This window comes from Dendronephthya gigantea, unplaced genomic scaffold (assembly GCF_004324835.1).
Source record: "Dendronephthya gigantea isolate DGI-Jeju-01 unplaced genomic scaffold, DenGig_1.0 000050F, whole genome shotgun sequence".
Classification (NCBI taxonomy): domain Eukaryota; kingdom Metazoa; phylum Cnidaria; class Anthozoa; order Malacalcyonacea; family Nephtheidae; genus Dendronephthya; species Dendronephthya gigantea.
In genome coordinates this window covers 288,040-308,121 of record NW_021163060.1, presented here as the reverse complement: position 1 = coordinate 308,121, position 20,082 = coordinate 288,040, and the positions used below count along the sequence as shown (strand labels likewise).

Sequence of the window (20,082 nt, the reverse complement as noted above, 5' to 3'; positions counted from 1 at the left end):
TGTCTATTTTAGGCAGTTGTTATACCACATTTGATGCTAAGTTGTTTGAAGACGCTGCCATGCTGCTCCCTGGTTATATTGGAACATATTCAAGAAATACAGGCCATTTTGTGTTTCTGAGAACATAAACCACTAATTCTGGGAAAAAGCGACTCTCAAGATGACAAATCTTGGACAAACATATTTCATTGAACATATGAATACAATGCTATTTACATTAGACAAAATGACCACAATGTCTGGTCAAATATTTCTATCCATTGTTGTTGAAGGAAAGAAAGACAGTAACAGTGAACTATGTTGAGATGGCTGTTAAGGTTTTGTGGTCTTGGTGGTTGGACTTGGTAGATTAGGCAGTAGATTGGTCTCTGGTTAGTCAATTTCTATGGTTTCTGTCTTTTTTTCTTGTGATTTCTTTAAGGATGCCAGGTAGTCTTTGGCGAGGACTTTAGCTGGAATAATATCTAGAGTAGTATTTGCATCAAGTTTAGCATGGAATCATCATTCACCCTCTTTCATATAGTATGTTATATTGGTGGTAATTTGAAATATTTGACAGAGATTTGGTAGTGTGTTAAAATTAATCAACCAACCTCCAAGGAATTGCAGACAGTCTTGTTCATCAACAATTTTGGCTAAAGCGTTCATGAGGGAAAGGATAGTTTAATAGGAGTCCTGCAGAAGTTAAAGTTTGCATGTATATTTGTAATTTGTGTTTTATCAAAGGCTTTGTACCTAAGGATTTATAGGAAACTTCAGGCTTCTTTCCCCCTTTCTTGTGTGCTTCTTTAGCGAGGTATTCAACAAACAGCTCCTGTAAATGCACAACAAACGGTCTGAAATGCATATTATACGAGTCACGAGTGTACTTATGACAGTGTCACTGTATCAGTATGTACTTGGGTAAAAAACTAGCACAAATCAGCGGTCCCCTTACGGTAGCTTTTGCAACCATAAATATAGACTCCTGTCCAGCATGATTCATCTCAGGCGAGCTTTTCATTATTGTTTTAATCCTTGCTAAAGGCAAATTCACTAGTTTCCCTTCTATATCACTTTTGTCCGCCATATTGGATTTTTTTCTGCACAAGTCGTGTTTCCACGATAAAACGTAGAAACTTCTTCATCTTTATTGTCGAAATTAGAGTTGGCAACAAGGTCACCCCCCGTGATATAGTACATTATAGTAGTTCAACAGGAGAGGGAGAAAAGAAGTTCGGTTCGACCTTCTAAACATGGCGAACTCAATGGAGTGTTCAAACTCTCCAGTTACAATAGAAGACAGCGCGTCGGACGAGGAAGCCAACCAAGAAAGTCGTGCGTTTTTGCGTGAGCGTTTTCTTCGTGCGTTATTTGCCGTGTCAAACAAACCGTGTACGTTTCGTATGTACGAGAGAACCGTGGTGACTGGAACGTTTCGTTCAACAGACATAGAGACGACCACGTTTCAAGTGTCGAATCTTGTCACACCCATGGGAGTGTTGCCTGAAGCAATGATCAGAGCTTCTGATGTTCTCACAATAACTGTGCCTACAAACTCTGGTGAACAGTTGGGTACCATGTACTAGTTCCTTGGTGGTTCTCGGATCCATACCTGGTTGAAAGGTTACCTGGATCGGTTAGGCCAACCATGAATTGGGACATCTATGAATCAAGGTCGACAGAGGTGATGAATTTACAAGGAAATACCAGGAGAAATAATACTGTTATTTGAATTTGAATTGTATTTTAAATATGGAGAAGTAGTTCAACTTGTTTCCTAAGATGTTTGTATATATGGAATATTACAATATTTATTGCTATTATTATTCAACTGACTGTCTGTTACTGTCTAGTAACATATAGTTATATATACCTATAGTAACATATGCTAAAAGAATTATGTCAACTATGAATTGTATGAAGGAATCTAATGAATTATACTTATACTAGGCTGTTTTTTTATTAGAATCCAAAGCATCAGCTAGACTAGACTAGCATTGTTCTTGTGCTGTGTTCACGCTTTGTTCTCAATCACCATACACATGAAGTCCTCGTAGCTGACGTTGATGACCCCATTTTGGTTGGCATCTCTCATACGGAACGCGTCAGTTAGCAGACGAAGCATTACGCAACATTGGATGAAGCTATCGAGTTTCATACTTCTGCGTGCTACGGTGTCAAACCTGCCAGAAAAGAGAAAGGAAGTTTATTTAGTTTATGTTTCCTAAAATATCACATCAAACTTGAATTGAGATTCACATGATTTTGTTTCTTAGCTGTCTTGGCAAAGTGAACTATCAACTGACCTTGTAATCAAGAGATGTACAAAATTTGGTGAAACTCTGTATCCCATCTCATTTAATGCTGTCTGAAGTTCATTCATTTCAATGGCACCTGATCGGTCTCTGTCGTAGCGATCAAACACCCCTTTCCATTGTTGTATGTACTTCCAAAGGTCGCAGAATTCGGTGAAACTTATCGTCCCTGATTGATCTCTGTCAAACATACCTGAAGTGATAAACTGTGTAGTTAATATGATTTACTTTGGTCTTTATTTGCTTCTGAAGAAGAAATTTGAAGTCAAAACAACTTACTTATCATCAATCGACATGTTTCGTCATTGAATTGTGTCCAATTTCCATTAATCAGAGCTTGCTTCAGCTCAATTGCTGTGATTTCTCCTGACTTGTCAACGTCGACGGTGATGAACCAATTCCAGAGGGTAGGGTCTGCACCAGGTGGTGGTGCTGGCATTCCATGTGGAAGTCCAGGAGGTGGACCTGTTGGGTAACCTGGTTGAGCCGGATATCCCTGCATACCTTGATGTCCGGGTGGTCGTTGTTGGTATCCTTGCGCCGCCGGAAAACCTTGACCGTATCCACCCGGAGCTGTGGGACCGGGCTGTCTTTGGTAACCGGGTTGGTAACCCGGTGCACTAGGCCTGGCTTGGTAGCCCTGCCCTAAATTGAGTCAAAGTTTACAGTAGTTTATGTGAACATTCAACTAACTTGTTTACAACTGCTCAGCATTATCAAAGTAGGGAGTTTTAGAGTTTAGCTATGACTACAATTATGAAACTTATGAAATCATTATTTTATGCTTGTGTCAAACGAAAAAACGTTTGATGTGAGAATGCGACACCGACCGACCCCAATATTGTCAGCCAGTCCCAGTCGACTATAAAATTGCAAATTACGAAATAATACACCGAAATTTTTAATTTTTATTTCTCTGTAGTGCAACTTTGCACTGCAATAAAAATCAATGAGTTCAACTTACCATAGGAAGGTTGATTATAACCAGGTTGACCGTAATTCCCAGGATAATTTGACATTGTTTTGAACGAGAAATTGGCACTTGTCAGTTTAATACAAACTGTTCTAATTATTCTAATGTATTATAATATATTCAAACTCTGATATCGAAACCGCTGATTTTGCGTAAGACGATGGCCGGCTCAAGCTGTTCCCAGTCTCCTGACTCTCTGAAAGAAAAATGGAAATCACACGCGCGGGTGGAGAGAGTTTTGCGCAACTTTTTGTGTTTAGTCAAATCAAATAATCTATTGTTAAATCAATTGTTGTTAAATTAAAATTTGACCCTTAAACGATGTAATAATGAGCTATGAACGTATATACACAATTGAGTCAAACTCTATGCAAGCATTAGCTATTTGTGCATTGTGCAATGCGCATATTTCCGTTAGAACTTTATTTTCATTGCAAATTCATATTTGAGTATTTTCCAACACGGCGTTACACATGAGCGATTTATTAGCTCGCAAAATGAAATGCAGAAAGCATCGAAGATATCGGATTTAATTTCCTGCGAAATATTCGAAACAACACTTATACCAAAATGAAAATAACTAGATTAATTGTGAAGGATGGTTAAAACGTCGAAAGATGTGAACTGTGGAGCTCCCAAAGGCGGAAATATCCGATTTCAAGAGTGGCAATGGCGTGCTTTGTCGTCTGTTTGCGTAGGACCGTTATGAAAAGCATTGTCACGGACAAGAAGGTATTGTTTGATAGCTAAGAGTTTGTATACAATAAGACAAACTATCTTTTCCTTCGGCTTTGCGCAGTTTAGTCAGTATTCAACATAAATCGTTTTTGTGCTAGATACTTGAAATTTACGGAAGTAAAGTGCGTACTAGTGTATTTAAGCTCCTTCCGACAGTACTTCGTAAGCAGTACTGCGATACTGCATCAGTGGGTATAGTTGATTTGTTGCTCATATACATCGTAAGTCAACAGACTATAAAACATCCATTAGAAGTGAATTAGACCCGACAAAATTTAGATTGTGTGAACACTCTTTAAGGCTACGGCCTAAGCGTTTTAACTTACGTTGTAAAATGGAGAGAATCAGTGCATCAAACAAAGCCTTTCTTGACGATGTTTAAAGTATTTAATTCAATTATGCGTTCATACATTAAATTGTAGAACATTCTTTTTTTTAATGTTTTCACCCTGAAGCGGCCATTTCTTTAACTTTCTTCATGCTAAAGCCTAACTTCTTATCAGCACCATGCAAAGTGTTTTTCTTCAAGAAAGTGCCTGGCTTGAATCGAAGATGAAGCTCTTTCAGTCGTTCCTGTTCGGCTGGTTTCATCTTAAAAAGCTTCACAACTTCCTTTCTCAGTTGTACCCAGTCCAATCTCGGGATTTTCTTAATCATATTTGGTAGAGCTAAAGGTAAAAAGTCCAATAATTTTAAAATGCTCACGTAGAAAGCTCTGAAGCTGATGATATATACCAAAAATCGAGTAAAGATAAACTTTGCAATCAAGAATTTGAGCAATTGAGTCAACTTTACCAGACTTACTTAATCCCTGTTCTTTTATACCGCGTTTTATATATATCCTGAATTTTTATATTAAAACGGAACTAACTGAGAAAGCTTATTCACACTGAAGTACTACGGTATATGATTGTGCAAAAGTTGAAGATCTCAAAGTGACCAACCTGAAAGTCGCTGAACCGTTGTAATGACCTCCTTCATTTTTTCATTCGGACCCGCATATCTCACCGCTGTACACCGTGGTTGCCGGCTCAGGTTGAGGAAATCACGCGAGTAGTACTCAGTCGCCGGCATCTTGCTGCTCTGATACAAAAACTCTGGAGAATACAAATGCCGTATACTCTTCTTCTGCCAGTCGTCCCAAATCTTGTCAACCATAGCGTGAAGAAGAAAGAATTCTGGAGCGGTTGCTGAGTCAAATCCGCTCATCGTTCCACCAAATCCGCCGATGAAAAAATGTATGTTATTGTGAAAATCGTTTCTCAGCATCAATTCGAAATCTCGCAAGTCATTTCCCGACGGGAACATGCCCAGAAACTGCTGCAGAGCAATTACATCTGGGAAAAATTCATCGCGAAGGAAATTTCGTTGTAAACATCCGCCCCCCGCTGATTGTATCAGGTTCCACACCCCCTGCCTAAATGGACCATTCTTGACACAAAGTCCTGGAAATCCCTCTCCGTCCCCTCCCAACCCCGCGTCGGTGTTGTTCCAAATCGCGCCCGTGAATGGCTCGCCAGCGGTCAGCGTGAAGTCCCAATAGGGTACGGTGACGCGGCAGCTCACTCGCCTCAGTAAATTCTCGTATTTCAGCAGAAACCATCGATGCCACGGGAGGAAGTATTCAAATTCGTGTATCTGCTGACTGAAGTATGTTTTATGGATGGTTAAGAGCTTCTCGTAGTCTGGTTTGAACCGTGGATGTGTCGAGACCAGTTTCACCGCGCGGACGTACGCCTTTCGGTCTTGTATCGACATCGTGGAGAACTCGCGTCTCACTCGGTGGCAATCGTACAGCCGGCCGTTCTTGCACTTGCATTCACGTCGGCAGTAGTCGTAAACGACCGGAGCACGACATCGTCGCGGGTAAATGTTACGCTTTGCTTTTAAGAATTGCTCTAAAATGAACAATCACATAATTATCAAATTTTATTTACCTATGACCGTATGAAAATAATTATTAACTACATTTTAGGTAGTTGAATCGTAACTACAAGTCCGGCACAAGTCTTGTAGGTTACGGCCCAGGAAACTATCTGTCAATATTTTTTTGTTTAGGCTGTACTTCGCTGTAATCCTCTCAGATGGGCCTACTTCGGTACTTTTTTTACTCCGTTTTACGAAAGACGAAATTTCTTAATAGGTCGCGTGCTAACGTCATTTAAAATGTCTCGACAAAGTTGAGAAATAAAATTGCTCTTGTTAAAATGTCTAAAAATGCTTTTTAAAAACCTTTTAATCCGTAACAAAAGACCACTTGCTTTGAAAAGAAAGACTTAATAATTGAGTAAATATTTCATAAAAGACCCACCTGATTCTGCATCATGTGTTCCATCAGTCGTCTGCCAAAAAAAGACCAACAGCACTGCTGGTGAAATCAGGGTCGCAAGTTTCACCATATTCCGAGTTTGATAACAAATTTCAGCTCAAAATACAGCAGTAATCATTATCTATACCAAATATCACACACAGAACAGTCAATATTTTCAGGTCTTTTATACATAAACCGCCCACGGTCGTTAAAATGTTGGACCAACTTCTTCCAACTCAATAAAGTCTTTCCTGTACGTAAAATAATTACACGGCTTAAAATCACTCAATCAAAGCGAATATCTTTAATCATATTTGCCAAGTTTAAGCACTTCCTTTCATCACTGCTATTTTAAAGTATTGTTGTGCAGTGGTTGGGCATCTTACTAGTGCTTGTTACTTGTAAACTATGCGTAAACTTTCATTATTGTAAACTTGTAAACAGGGGCGTGCTGGGTCTTAAAGAAGAACAACGAATGAGTAACATTTTAGGGGCCCAAGGGCGCGATCCAAACAAAAACAAACTAGACAAACTGTTTTCACTTTACGGTGACGCGATTCTGTAACGAGACGCTAACTTTGGCCACGTACTTGATATGCAAATAAAATAACTCTTAATAATACAGGTCTAGGACATCATGATTTAGCTAATATACAGCTCTTCTATAAAGGTTGCTTTTATAAACTGTTGTGTATTTAACACTTTTTCAAATTTCAATTTATAGTCTAAAGGGCCCATTATGCCAGGGGCCCACAACGAGTTCCCATTGTCTCGACCCTGGCCAGCACGCCCCTGCTTGTAAACTTTCATTATTCCAAGCAGACGTATCTGCAGTTCTAATATCGGCCGAACCGTTATTAGTGTAACTTTTGTGATCAACACTAATCTCCATGCAGATGGCTTGAATTTGGGTTATATTGAGTGGGTGTTTTTGAAATGAAGCAAATTTCATCAGGACCACAGACTTTTCGGAAAGAACTTTAAGTGATGCGGACACAGGTGCATCTGAAACGGCTTCAAATATGGTAATCTGTCCAATCCCCCGCGTCATTTGGAAAAATCTACTTGGCCTATATGACGATTCCTAGATAATGAGGTTATATTCACTTGTGTGTATCTTCGTATCATTTATTCTGTCCTACAAGGGTTTCTTTTTTATATTTGTTTTTTAATTTCAAAGTCTTGCAAATTCAAGGCAAGAGCACTTTCAGTTTATGGCCTTTGTCATTTGGATTTTGAATGCGGGGGCATTTTAAAGAATGGTGCGGTTGAACAGCTGTTGTTTCGGGTAGTGTTGAAGCTCCTCGCAAAAATGATTTTCATTGGCTGAAATTTACAATACATTTCTGTTTCAACCAATAGCATAGCTTCGTTCTTTAGGAAGCATAGAAAAGCATTATCCAATTGGACGAAAGCTTCCGAAAGCTGCGACATGTCCCGTTGTTTCAAAATGGTCAGATTTAAATGACCACCTTTTCTCAAACACCAGGGTTACAACGGCGTGCATGGGGGAAATCTGTAGGGAACCATTTAGATCGTTGATTTGAAAACCAGAGACATCTGCAATATGACACGAGCGAAGCTAACCGCTTGTTTGTAGTATCTGTGATCCAATTTCTACTTGTTCCTATGGATGGCTCATCCATACTTCTGCTACGCGGAATTATACTTGACTTAAGCTCATTTGAAGCCAAGTACTTTCTAAGTGGAGTTAACTGGATCTAGCTGTAGGTCAAGAATTGAATACTTTGAGTGTTAATAGCAGAGCTAAGAGCTCCAGATTACATGTCTGAAGTCACAATTCCTTAGTTTGTTAAAATGTACATCAAAATACTCGCTGGAAGAAATATGAAAATGACTTCTAAGCGATCCTGGCCTATTCTGTCAGCCTTCTCTAGTCTTAAGACTTCTTTTTCTGAATTACAAGGTCTTTGTTTAGGACAAGAGTATGCTAGTTAACGAAAGAGGTTACTTCATTCTAATGCTAGTCGCCATTAAGAGAGAACTTTCGAACCAATTCACAAGAAAAATACTTGAAGAGATTCAAAATTATTTCCGCAATTCCATGTTTGCAAGCGCAATAACACTTCACTTCAGTCATTTACAGCATCATTGATATTAATTTGTTTTGTGAAGAAATAAGCCCGAATTTTGGTGACATTTTTTCTGTAACTTTTACTAACTCCACCACAGAGGCCTGAGGCCGGCTGTGCGAAGCGCTATATATCCACTGGATAGTGATTTTTAGCCGGTGCAAAAATGCTTGAAAAGTAATGATAACAAAATTTAGATATTGAGCTAAGCGGAATAAATTGAGAAACATTAGTTCAAGAATACGAAGATTCGAGTGAAAAGTTCACAATATCCGGTGGGTATCGCAATACAGCCTTCGTACAAATGGCCCCAGACGTAGCTAAATTGTAAGTAAATTAGCTAAATAACTGAATTATTGTTAAAATAACACGTTCCTAATCCTATCCCCCTGTCTTCTCCTTCTGCGTAACTTCAGAGATATCTTTAGCCCTAACTCCCATCATTTTTTCCATTCCAGAGAGTTTTGCAGAAGAATCAAGCTTCTTTTTGGTCGAAAGTTCTTTCTGCATTTCCATCACTTCTGATTCTTCCTTTTCGCTAACACCAAATGCAGTCGCGTTCAATTTGGCCGACTCTTCCCGTGGAATTTTGTCCAATTCTTTGGGGTTCGTTACTGCGAATTGAGGAAGGTAAGGTATTACCTTTATTCAAAGTAATTAAACGTAACTAAACTAACTTTTTTTATACTGGATAGCTCTATTAGTTCAAAACTGTTCTTCCTAAAGGTCCAGCAAGGATCATCTCTTATTGATCCAGTGTTAGTACAAGAGGGAACCTAAACTAAACTAACTTTATTTATACTGGATAGCTCTGTCAGTTCTAAACTGTTCTTCCTAGAGGTTCAGTAAGGATCATCTCTTATTGATCCAGTGTTACTATAGGAGGAAACGTAAACTAAACTCAGCAACTTTATTTATACTGGATAGCTCTATCAGTTCTAAACTGTTCATCCAAAAGGTCTAGTAAGGATCACTTTTATTGATCCACTGTTAAAACTAAGCCTAAAGCAGCAACTTTACTTACAATAAGAATATAATACTTACCGGCCACTTTTTTCAAAATTTTTATAAGTCCCGTCCAGTTTCCGAGGTCAGGCGGCGCGTACCTGACTCGAACCCCACCGGGTAATCTATCGTTCCTTAACAAATCTCGCGGCCTGAGGTTTGTCCCCGGGAGCGTGCCGTTTTGCGAAACCATACTTTTCGGCAAAAGATAATCGTGGCCTTTCGCCTGCCACTCGGACCAGAGCTTATCAGTGAAAGCATGAGTCGGAATGAATTCGGGTGCCAGCGCGTTGTTGTCGGAAAGCATCGTGCCGCCGACGGCGAAGAATATGATGTTATTCAAATTCCCTCGAAGCATCAGTTCAAACTCTTTAAATTGCGAAGAATTCTTTGCCAAAACCTTGGCGACCGCAACAACATCTGGTATTATGCCCGGGAAATTTATGAAAACTCTTTGTAAACACTTCCCACCGGCATTTTGAGGTAGTTTCCAACCACTTTTAATGTCGAACGGACCTGTGAACATAGGTTAATTAATCGTTAGCAATTAGTGATGATATTTCATTGTAATCAGCCAAGAACCCCGTTTGAAGATCTTATTTCAAGAACACTGGATAGAATGTTTGTTGAAAATCATTAGCACTTAGTTCCCATTTCGCACAAGATTCTTTGTTCTGTTATTGTCATTGTCAGGGGTCTGCTAGGGCTGAAATTGACAGCATTGTTTTCACACGGTATCCGCTGACCTGTATTAACGCATGGCGGATCTCCTACGCCATTTCCGCCAAAACCGTACAACTTCCCACTCCAGAATTCGTTTGTAAACGGTTGCGCAGAGACTAGTGACCAGTCCCAGTATGGCACTGTCACCTTGCAGTCAAACTGACGAATCAGGTTTTCGTATCGTAGCAACAACCATCTGTGCCAGGGAAGGAAATATTTATCGGTATCAATACCTAGAAGAAAAAATATGATTCAAGGGTAAGCTTCTACTCAGTATTGCTAACCGTACATGCTAACTGAATTTCGTGGATAGACAATAAACCATTCGCTATTGGGTTTCATAGTGTTAAGATGAAATATATTACCCGTAAATAACAAACTTTTGCAGTTCAATTCACATAATTATGTCTTGTACTTTACCTGAACTTTGGAGATCTCGATGCATTTTCAGCAATGCCTCGTATTGCGTTTTCCAAGGTTCAGTCGTCGATACAAGACGAACCAATGCTAGATAACGCTCTCTGTCACTTTTAGACATGTGTAAAAATTCTCTACGGATTCGAGTGCAATTCTGAAGTTTTCCTTCGCGGCAGATACATACTTGTTTGCACTTGTCCAATAGCGTTTCACCATCTCGACACCCTGAAAGGTAGAAAGGTTTAATGTATCTATCTAATAGCAGACGGGAATGTAGAGTTGGCCAGTAGAGAAGAATATAGCAGGGTGCTGAAAGTCGAAGTCATGCATTTGTGCTTACCTGGTTTCTTGGTTGAACTGAAGGGTATAGTTGTGATTGGTTCTGTAGACGGTTCTGTGCTGGTGAGATTTGAAATCGGAGGTATGGTTGTAAATGGTTCTGTTGGGGGTTCTGTGCTGGTGAGATTGGTAATCGGAGGTATGGTTGTAAATGGTTCTGTTGGGGGTTCTGTGCTGGTAAGATTTGCATTCGGAGGTATGGTGGTAACTGGGCCTGTAGAGGGCTTTGTGCTGGAAGGATTTAAAGACTTGGTAGGACGTCGAGGCTGCACTATGCTTGTCTGGGAAGGTTCTATTATTTTGGTAGAAAATGAAGGCTGCACTATGGTTGAAACTGGTATTATCTTGGTAGAAAACGAAGGTTGCACTATGGTTGACGGTGGCTTTCTCCTGGTAGGAGATGGACGAGGTGGTTTCTTCGTGGTAGAAGATGGACGAGGTGGTTTCTTCGTGGTAGAAGATGGACGAGGTGGTTTCTTTGTGGTAGAAGATGGACGAGGTGGTTTCTTTGTGGTAGAAGATGGACGAGGTGGTTTCTTCGTGGTAGAAGATGGACGAGGTGGTTTCTTTGTGGTAGGAGATGGACGAGGTGGTTTCTTTGTGGTAGGAGATGGACGAAGTGGTTTCTTTGTGTTAGGAGATGGACGAGGTGGTTTCTTTGTGGTAAAAGATGGATGAGGTGGTTTCTTTGTGGTAGAAGATGGATGAGGTGGTTTCTTTGTGGTAGAAGATGGACGAGGTGGTTTCTTTGTGGTAGGAGATGGACGAGGTGGTTTCTTTGTGGTAGAAGATGGACGAGGTGGTTTCTTTGTGGTAGGAGATAGACGAGGTGGTTTCTTTGTGGTAGAAGATGGACGAGGTGGTTTCTTTGTGGTAGGAGATAGACGAGGTGGTTTCTTTGTGGTAGGAGATGGACGAGGTGGTTTCTTTGTGGTAGGAGATGGACGAGGTGGTTTCTTTGTGGTAGAAGATGGACGAGGTGGTTTCTTCGTGGTAGAAGATGGACGAGGTGGTTTCTTTATGGTTGGAGATAGACGAGGTGGTTTCTTTGTGGTAGGAGATAGACGAGGTGGTTTCTTTGTGGTAGGGGATGGACGAGGTGGTTTCTTCGTGGTAGAAGATGGGCGAGGTGGTTTCTTTGTGGTAGAAGATGGACGAGGTGGTTTCTTTGTGGTAGAAGATGGACGAGGTGGTCTCTTTGTGGTAGGAGATGGACGAGGTGGTTTCTTTGTGGTTGGAGATAGACGAGGTGGTTTCTTTGTGGTAGGAGATGGACGAGGTGGTTTCTTTGTGGTAGGGGATGGACGAGGTGGTTTCTTCGTGGTAGAAGATGGGCGAGGTGGTCTCTTTGTGGTAGAAGATGGACGAGGTGGTTTCTTTGTGGTTGGAGATAGACGAGGTGGTTTCTTTGTGGTAGGAGATGGACGAGGTGGTTTCTTTGTGGTAGGGGATGGACGAGGTGGTTTCGTCGTACTGGAAGACGAAGAAGGTGGGATTGTTGTACTGGAAGATGAGGAAGGTGGTATTGTGGTAGTGGAGGATGGGGAAGGTGGTATTGTTGTACTGGAAGATGGACGAGACACTATGCTTGAACTTGTTACTGGAGGTGTCATTGTCGTTGATGAGGAAGGTGGTATTGTTGTACTGGAAGATGGACGAGACACTATGCTTGAACTTCTTACTGGAGGTATTATTGTCGTTGATGAGGAAGGTGGTATTGTTGTACTGGAAGATGGACGAGACACTATGCTTGAATTTGTTACTGGAGGTATCATTGTCGTTGATGAGGAAGGTGGTATTGTTGTACTGGAAGATGGACGAGACACTATGCTTGAACTTGTTACTGGAGGTATCATTGTCGTTGATGAGGAAGGCGGTATTGTTGTACTGGAAGATGTTGATGAGGAAGGTCGTATTGTTGTACTGGAAGATGTTGATGAGGAAGGTGGTATTGTTGTACTGGGAAGGTGTATTGTTGTACTGGAAGATGTTGATGAGGAAGTGTATTGTTGAGGAAGGTGGTATTGTTGTACTGGGAGATGTTGATGAGGAAGGTGGTATTGTTGTACTGGAAGATGTTGATGAGGAAGGTGGTATTGTTGTACTGGATGATGTTGATGAGGAAGGTGGTATTGTTGTACTTGATGATGTTGATGAGGAAGGTGGTATTGTTGTACTGGAAGATGTTGATGAGGAAGGTGGTATTGTTGTACTGGAAGATGTTGATGAGGAAGGTCGTATTGTTGTACTGGAAGATGTTGATGAGGAGGGTGGTATTGTTGTACTGGAAGATGTTGATGAGGAAGGTGGTATTGTTGTACTGGAAGATGTTGATGAGGAAGGTGGTATTGTTGTACTGGAAGATGTTGATGAGGAAGGTGGTATTGTTGTACTGGAAGATGTTGATGAGGAAGGTGGTATTGTTGTACTGGAAGATGTTGATGAGGAAGGTGGTATTGTTGTACTGGAAGATGTTGATGAGGAAGGTGGTATTGTTGTACTGGAAGATGTTGATGAGGAAGGTGGTATTGTTGTACTGGAAGATGTTGATGAGGAAGGTGGTATTGTTGTACTGGAAGATGTTGATGAGGAAGGTCGTATTGTTGTACTGGAAGATGTTGATGAGGAAGGTCGTATTGTTGTACTGGAAGATGTTGATGAGGAGGGTGGTATTGTTGTACTGGAAGATGTTGATGAGGAGGGTGGTATTGTTGTACTGGAAGATGTTGATGAGGAAGGTGGTATTGTTGTACTGGAAGATGTTGATGAGGAAGGTGGTATTGTTGTACTGGAAGATGTTGATGAGGAAGGTGGTATTGTTGTACTGGAAGATGTTGATGAGGAAGGTGGTATTGTTGTACTGGAAGATGTTGATGAGGAAGGTGGTATTGTTGTACTGGAAGATGTTGATGAGGAAGGTGGTATTGTTGTACTGGAAGATGTTGATGAGGAAGGTGGTATTGTTGTACTGGAAGATGTTGATGAGGAAGGTGGTATTGTTGTACTGGATGATGTTGATGAGGAAGGTGGTATTGTTGTACTGGATGATGTTGATGAGGAAGGTGGTATTGTTGTACTGGAAGATGTTGATGAGGAAGGTGGTATTGTTGTACTGGAAGATGTTGATGAGGAAGGTGGTATTGTTGTACTGGAAGATGTTGATGAAGAAGGTGGTATTGTTGTACTGGAAGATGTTGATGAGGAAGGTGGTATTGTTGTACTGGAAGATGTTGATGAGGAAGGTGGTATTGTTGTACTGGAAGATGTTGATGAGGAAGGTGGTATTGTTGTACTGGAATGTTGATGAGGAAGGTGGTATTGTTGTACTGGAAGATGTTGATGAGGAAGGTGGTATTGTTGTACTGGAAGATGTTGATGAGGAAGGTGGTATTGTTGTACTGGATGATGTTGATGAGGAAGGTGATATTGTTGTACTGGAAGATGGACGGGACACTATGCTTGAACTTGTTACTGGAGGTGTCATTGTCGTTGAAGGAATTCTGGTTGTTGGTGTTGGTGTTGGCGTTGGTCTGCATGGTCTGTGACCTACAAAACGTTTGGTGTATAGTTTTATCAGAATTTAATTGCAATTTTAGCATGGATGATGCTCGCTAACAAAAAGACATCATTGTAAAGGCCAAAACGTCTGAAGTCTGAAGGAGTTTATCAATAACATTCCATACGTCAGAAGTTGATTGGGTTCGACAAAATTTGATTGTGTGAACAGATGTTTGATTTTGCTTACCGTGATAGCCATAATAGTACCCCCAGAAGTTTAGTTTGCAGGGGCGAGGTCGACGCCAGGGTTTCGGTCGTCTTCGGCCAGGCCTCGGTCGTGGACGCCAAATTTTCGGAATTTCGGGCGTTGGTTGTGTTGGGTTATATTCATTGGGATATAAAAAAGTTGGTATTGGTTTGTTATAGTTCGGATTCGGTTTATACGGGTTTAAATCTGGAATTATCGGGGCAGTAGGGTTGTACTGATCAGGGTATTGAAATGTCGGAATCGGTTTATTGTAGTTTAGATCCGGTTTATACTGGTTTACATCAGGAATGATCGGGGCAGTAGGGTTGTATTCGTGTGGGTATTGAAATGTCGGAATTGGTTTATTGTAGTTTGGATCCGGTTTATACTGGTTTACATCAGGAATGATGGGAGCAGTAGGGTTGTATTCGTGGGGGTATTGATATGTTGGAACCGGACCATACTGGTTTGAACCAGGGGGGTTTTCCCAGTCTTGTTTCTTGTCTAATTCTCGGTGATTTTGTCTTGTTTTATCCCATGATTTTAGGAAACCTAATTGTGGTTAAAACTAGTTAATATACGCGAATAAAGCTTGGCTCTGACTAGCTCAAGAAATATTTACTCGGTTTGAAATGGCGAGGGGTTTTTGGCATGAAGAGAGTTCATAGTATACGGGTCTTTCACACAGAAACCAAAGTGTTTTTGTTTGCTCTGGTTTACGTCAGTCGCTTGGCAAGTCAAGTGCCTTTCAAGTGGCTCCCATTTACAGTGCAGACAAAGAGGAAATAATCACAAAGGACAAACTCTACGAATAATTTGCTTCGGTTGCATTTGCTAAAGGCTTTTGTTTTGTGAATTTCTAGATTTTTCTTGGCCATGTTTTCAACCAGGCAAAGACTTTTGTCATATATTTCAAGGCCCGAATCTTAGTCAAATTAATTTTTCGACTGTTTTCATGGACTTTCTCTTCACTCCATGAGAATGATCTCAACATTGGAATTTAGGAAGCATACCATGTTGATAGGCTCTCTTTCAGTTATATATTACAAAGTACAAGCTAATATATTGATCGAATTACGTTAAAAACATGCAGTAAACATTAATCTAAAGCAACCAAGTATTTATTGATATACAGTTAGGTACTAATGATTTCTTTGATGATATGAATATACCTACGACCTCAGCTGAAAATTACCAACTTTTCAAACTGACTGAACTTAAGTCATTTGCACTAAACCCGGGCTGTTATCATTCTATACAAAACAGTTTTTCTCAAAATAAAACATCTTGATTGTTACTTAATGTGGCTTGAATCCCCTTGATTGGTGGTGGATAAAATATTGTAGCTATAGTCGTTCCTATTTATCCACCATTTAACGGGAAAGCGAGCGCCAAAACTTCGGCTCGATTCGCACTCCTAATATTTACCAACTTGTTATCAGAATGAATTTCTCCACACAAGGCTTCTTTGCGCCTGGTCGACAAGTTGTGAATGGCTTATCTCAAGCTCAAAGCCAGCTACAAGTCGAGGATATTGCTTACTCAAACTCAAGTTGTTCCGTCAACAACGACATGCAAGCTGTAAATGGCAACCTTCTTGCAACTCGTTTCGAAAGACCGCATTTACCAAGCATTTTAGAATACTGCAAGCAGAATACTGCTCACACGAAATGCTATTTTATACATTTGTTTTGTATGCGTACCTTTCCTTCTGACTGCCTTGGGTCTTCTTGCGTGTGTTTCCAAAACAAGACACAAAATTAAAACTAACACAAGGACGCCATATTTCTTCGTCATCTTTAACAGCATAGCATACCAAGCAACTTTACTGTTCTATTCGTCTCGAAAACCCGCAATATATTTTATTTCTATGCGTAAGACAAAGGTCCTTGGAGTGAAGTATAAGGCTTTACTATAGTTTTGTAGGTTCTTTGTATGTACCCGGGTGGTTTTATTATATACGACAAAAATGTATACTATTAGGGAAAAAATGTTGTTTGATCTTTGACCATTAGGAAATAGCGGTATGATAGCATGAAAGAGACAGTATAAAACATATGAATGAGGGAAGATAATTTTAGTTTATGCCAAAAAGTGTCGGATTTAAGACGACGAAACATGGCCATCAAGCCCATTTCTGAACGGTCGAATTTGGTCGGCTTAAGTCCTCTTCGTTTATCACTGCAAAGTCGACATAATTTTAACTATCAATTATTTTCATTCATTGCAAAACCTTTTATTTCCATGAGTTTTTGAATGAAGGGTTTTGACTTGAAAGATAAAAATAGCCGCGTTGTCTCGCCTTATTCTACTCTCAGAGAGGTCAACATATTGTTGACACTTCACAAAGTCTAAAGGTTCTCACCTACTTATCCCAAAAACCAACCCGCAAGCCCGCTGCGAGTAATTCCGTCCAACCACAATGCTTGACAGTTTATTTTAATTAGATGCAAACACTGGCAGCGAGCCCGCGAATTGATTTTGATTTAGAGCCTTTAAGTCTCCATGGTAACAACTTGTACAACTGGTTCAAAAGGTTTCCTCTAGGTAATATTCATAAAGAATTTCAAAAACTTCATTACATTTCGTTTTATTTATTTAAACACATCTTCGTTCTTAATTCCTGGTATTAGAAGCAAAATAATTATCCTCTACGGGCGATCACTTTCGATCAACCTAATATATCAATAGATTGTAAACAATTGTATTTATCATCCCCAGCTGTGGTAATACGTCGCTAATGATTTGAAGGTTTAATTTCACCTTGATTTTCATGAACTCTACCCGATGGATTTACTTTTATGTGACTCATGCCACGTCATTTGGTCTTATTGTAAATATTTGATTATAAATCTTGTGAATGACTAAACCTGCATCTTATACATTTAGTATCTACTTCCATTGAAAATAAAGCTATTTACATAGCAATATTTCAGCTCAGTTGTTCAATAAATATATCCTTTTGTTTTCCATTTTCAACTTATCCGCCGTTAATGTTTAATTTTAGCTATTTGCAGAGTCATGAAACTATTCACTTTGACACGTTAATAACCATAATTTCCAACAGAGCACAGCGGCGAACTCCACTGCTTCATTTAACCCTCGTGATCAAAACAAAATTAAACTTCGACTTTAGAATTTTACTGAGAAAGAAATGGCCCGTTTACTAAACATCGAGCAAAATTCCAGCCTAGGCCATTCACGAATGGCCACTGAGGAATATGCTCCGATTTTATTAACCGTTTTGCTGTTTTTGTTGTTTTACACTTAAACTCCGGGGTTTCTTCGACACAGTTGGATGCTTGTTAATCGGGTAACGGTGGGTGAACTCTATATAGTCTCGCTACAAATTCTTGCAACACAAGAATACGTGTTTGCGACTTGATTTTGCGATGACTAGAAAAGAGCCTAACGCTATCCAGCCTTCGTACAACTGCCCCCAGGTGATCTCGCCCGTATTTAGAAATGCATTCTACAGTATTTAACAGATTATATCTTTTGGTATTCTTTATTACATCTTGTGATCATGTTTATTGATAAGAACTTTGATATAAATTTGCCCCAATCCGATCAGCTGGATGAAGTTCTCATGACAATAATGGACTTGTACTAAGTCTGTCATCCAAATGGAAGCTATCAGCTTCATAATCACGTTCCATAATCGCTATCTTTTGTTCTCTCTGCCTTTTCTGCCCCAGTTGGTTTCCTGATGACGAACTAGCATAATTCGATGCATATAATGTATAATTATAAACCTTTTCCATGATGATTCTAACCAGACCTCCATTACTCAACTTACGATATTGACCCATTTTTATATTTACAGGCACGAGAAGAGCTTTCTTTGTACATTCGTCGTCTGGTGCGTCTTCTAGTATTTCATACAATGTTTTGTAAAACCGTTTTAGTTCGTCCTCGTAAGTTGTCTCAGTTACAAATATGACTTTTTCTACTATTTTCATCTTTCTCAAAGCAACTAATGGCTCTGTGACACATAACATGGCAACTTTATGGTTTTCGCCTCGCTTTGTTTTTAACTTGTAAATAGGAATCCTATTCGTTTCTATTGCCGTTTCCATTTCTATTTTTTCGATTTTTTCTTTTTCAATTGTTTCGTCGAAGGAAATTAAATCGTCAATGTTCGCAATGTCAGTTCCTGGTGCTAGAAGCAAAATAAGTCTATCACAAGATAGTTTTCTTAGTTTTAAGGATTGACGTGCCCTCAGAAGTTTATTAAAATATTCCAGTTTTTTCTTGAGAGTGTTGAAATAATAAGACCAGGCGAGTATATACCCAGGATACATCTGTTCCTTCTCAATTATTCTCGAAACGACAACTTCAGACGGTGTGTTAAGATCAAGCAACTGCGCGAAAAATGGGCCGACACCGATTCCGCCTACGACATATATGTAATCGGCAACTTTCAAAGGCGCTTTTCTCCCCCAAATACAACTTACTATAACGATGAAAGTGAGAGAAATTAGCGCTCGCGACGAGATGCCGCTAAAACACGATTTGATCAATTTTTTATAACTGTTGTTGTAACGACGTTTGAGTTGATCTCGTTCTTCTAAGACAAGGGAAATTCGATCAACCAGAACTCCGAGTATGATACCTAACAGCCCTAAACCAACATTGAAAAATACTGGATACGTAACTACGTCTTCTTTAGTGTAGAATATCACTTTTGTTTCGGTTGTTTTATTTCTTTCTTTATAGCGAGTAGTTTCTTTATTTATGACGCCATAAGCCAATATTCCAGCGCTACTTATCAAGCATACCGTATACGTCATCCACAATCTTATCTTCTTTTTCTTTGGTGTGTTTTCCCAGTCAGTATCATAACTAGACGTTGGTATCATAACTGGAACATTAAAACGTTTGTCTGGGCTTTTGATTTCGTCCTTGCTATCATTTGAATTATTCGAATAACCAGAAATATGTTTCATATCTTCTGGTTAATGGACTCTCTACCACTAAGTAATATATCAGCTCACAAATACTCTTTACTCTTTCTGTGTTGTCTCCAGAATTAGTCACGGTCATAAATTTTCTTTGCTTAGACTTGGTGATTTATTTAAATCATGTGGCCATAACACTGAGACCAATTTAATTGTGAATCACTTTCTATAAACCAGTATGCGGTGCATGCTGCGAATAACTTCATGTGTTTTTAAGACACAAATAAGAACTATAGTGAAAGTTGTCACTGTTGTAAGGCCTAGGACTTCGAAAGTCTCGCAACATCCCTCATGCGTAGAATGCTTTACGGTAAACCACTTGGATTCTTTAAATTATAAATTCTTGTTTCTAAGATACAAATTTGAAAAAAATATAGTAACAATGTCGCTGTATGTTGTCATGCCTATGTGTTTTTATTAATTTGCATTTTCACAAAACAAAAACGGGACCCACTCAGTAGACTGTTTTATCTTTTTGTT

General features: G+C 39.7%; 4 protein-coding genes across 4 annotated transcripts; all 4 read right to left on the bottom strand.

The window, feature by feature from the left end:
• Positions 1-154: 154 nt before the first annotated feature.
• Positions 155-1,080, bottom strand: LOC114528476 (chromatin accessibility complex protein 1-like). Its single transcript, XM_028550120.1, has 4 exons — positions 938-1,080; positions 736-814; positions 594-635; positions 155-464 (listed from the first exon to the last, which is right to left on the bottom strand). Exons 1-4 carry the CDS (start codon positions 1,067-1,069, stop codon positions 373-375), a joined length of 345 nt encoding a protein of 114 aa, XP_028405921.1. The 5' UTR covers positions 1,070-1,080; the 3' UTR covers positions 155-372.
• Positions 1,081-1,741: 661 nt separating this feature from the next.
• LOC114528475 (programmed cell death protein 6-like) lies at positions 1,742-3,352 on the bottom strand. Its single transcript, XM_028550119.1, has 4 exons — positions 3,262-3,352; positions 2,577-2,942; positions 2,289-2,490; positions 1,742-2,165 (listed from the first exon to the last, which is right to left on the bottom strand). The coding sequence occupies exons 1-4, from the start codon at positions 3,314-3,316 to the stop codon at positions 1,997-1,999; spliced, it is 792 nt and encodes a 263-aa protein (XP_028405920.1). The 5' UTR covers positions 3,317-3,352; the 3' UTR covers positions 1,742-1,996.
• A 5,121-nt stretch (positions 3,353-8,473) lies between these two features.
• LOC114528381 (proline-rich extensin-like protein EPR1) lies at positions 8,474-12,836 on the bottom strand (the record flags this gene model as incomplete). The annotated part of the gene is made up of 5 exons (XM_028549998.1): positions 8,474-9,026; positions 9,457-9,933; positions 10,164-10,373; positions 10,561-10,782; positions 10,898-12,836. Coding segments are annotated over 5 exons (3,081 nt in total), but the record flags the coding sequence as incomplete, so codon positions are not given.
• Positions 12,837-14,206: 1,370 nt separating this feature from the next.
• Positions 14,207-16,439, bottom strand: LOC114528379 (extensin-like; the record flags this gene model as incomplete). The annotated part of the gene is made up of 3 exons (XM_028549997.1): positions 16,345-16,439; positions 14,642-15,193; positions 14,207-14,442 (listed from the first exon to the last, which is right to left on the bottom strand). Coding segments are annotated over exons 1-3 (882 nt in total), but the record flags the coding sequence as incomplete, so codon positions are not given.
• Between the last annotated feature and the right edge of the window lie 3,643 nt (positions 16,440-20,082).

Excerpts from the sequence above, each read along its gene's own strand:
- LOC114528476 (XM_028550120.1), bottom strand. The coding sequence starts at position 1,069 with ATGGCGGACAAAAGTGATATAGAAGGGAAACTAGTGAATTTGCCTTTA. Across the intron at positions 636-735 it reads AGTTTCCTATAAATCCTTAG|CCAAAATTGTTGATGAACAA; the intron begins GTACAAAGCCTT and ends TGAACGCTTTAG. Across the intron at positions 465-593 it reads CTGTCTGCAATTCCTTGGAG|ATATTATTCCAGCTAAAGTC; the intron begins GTTGGTTGATTA and ends ATACTACTCTAG.
- LOC114528475 (XM_028550119.1), bottom strand. The coding sequence starts at position 3,316 with ATGTCAAATTATCCTGGGAATTACGGTCAACCTGGTTATAATCAACCT. Across the intron at positions 2,943-3,261 it reads TTATAATCAACCTTCCTATG|GGCAGGGCTACCAAGCCAGG; the intron begins GTAAGTTGAACT and ends GACTCAATTTAG. Across the intron at positions 2,166-2,288 it reads GTACATCTCTTGATTACAAG|GTTTGACACCGTAGCACGCA; the intron begins GTCAGTTGATAG and ends CTTTTCTGGCAG.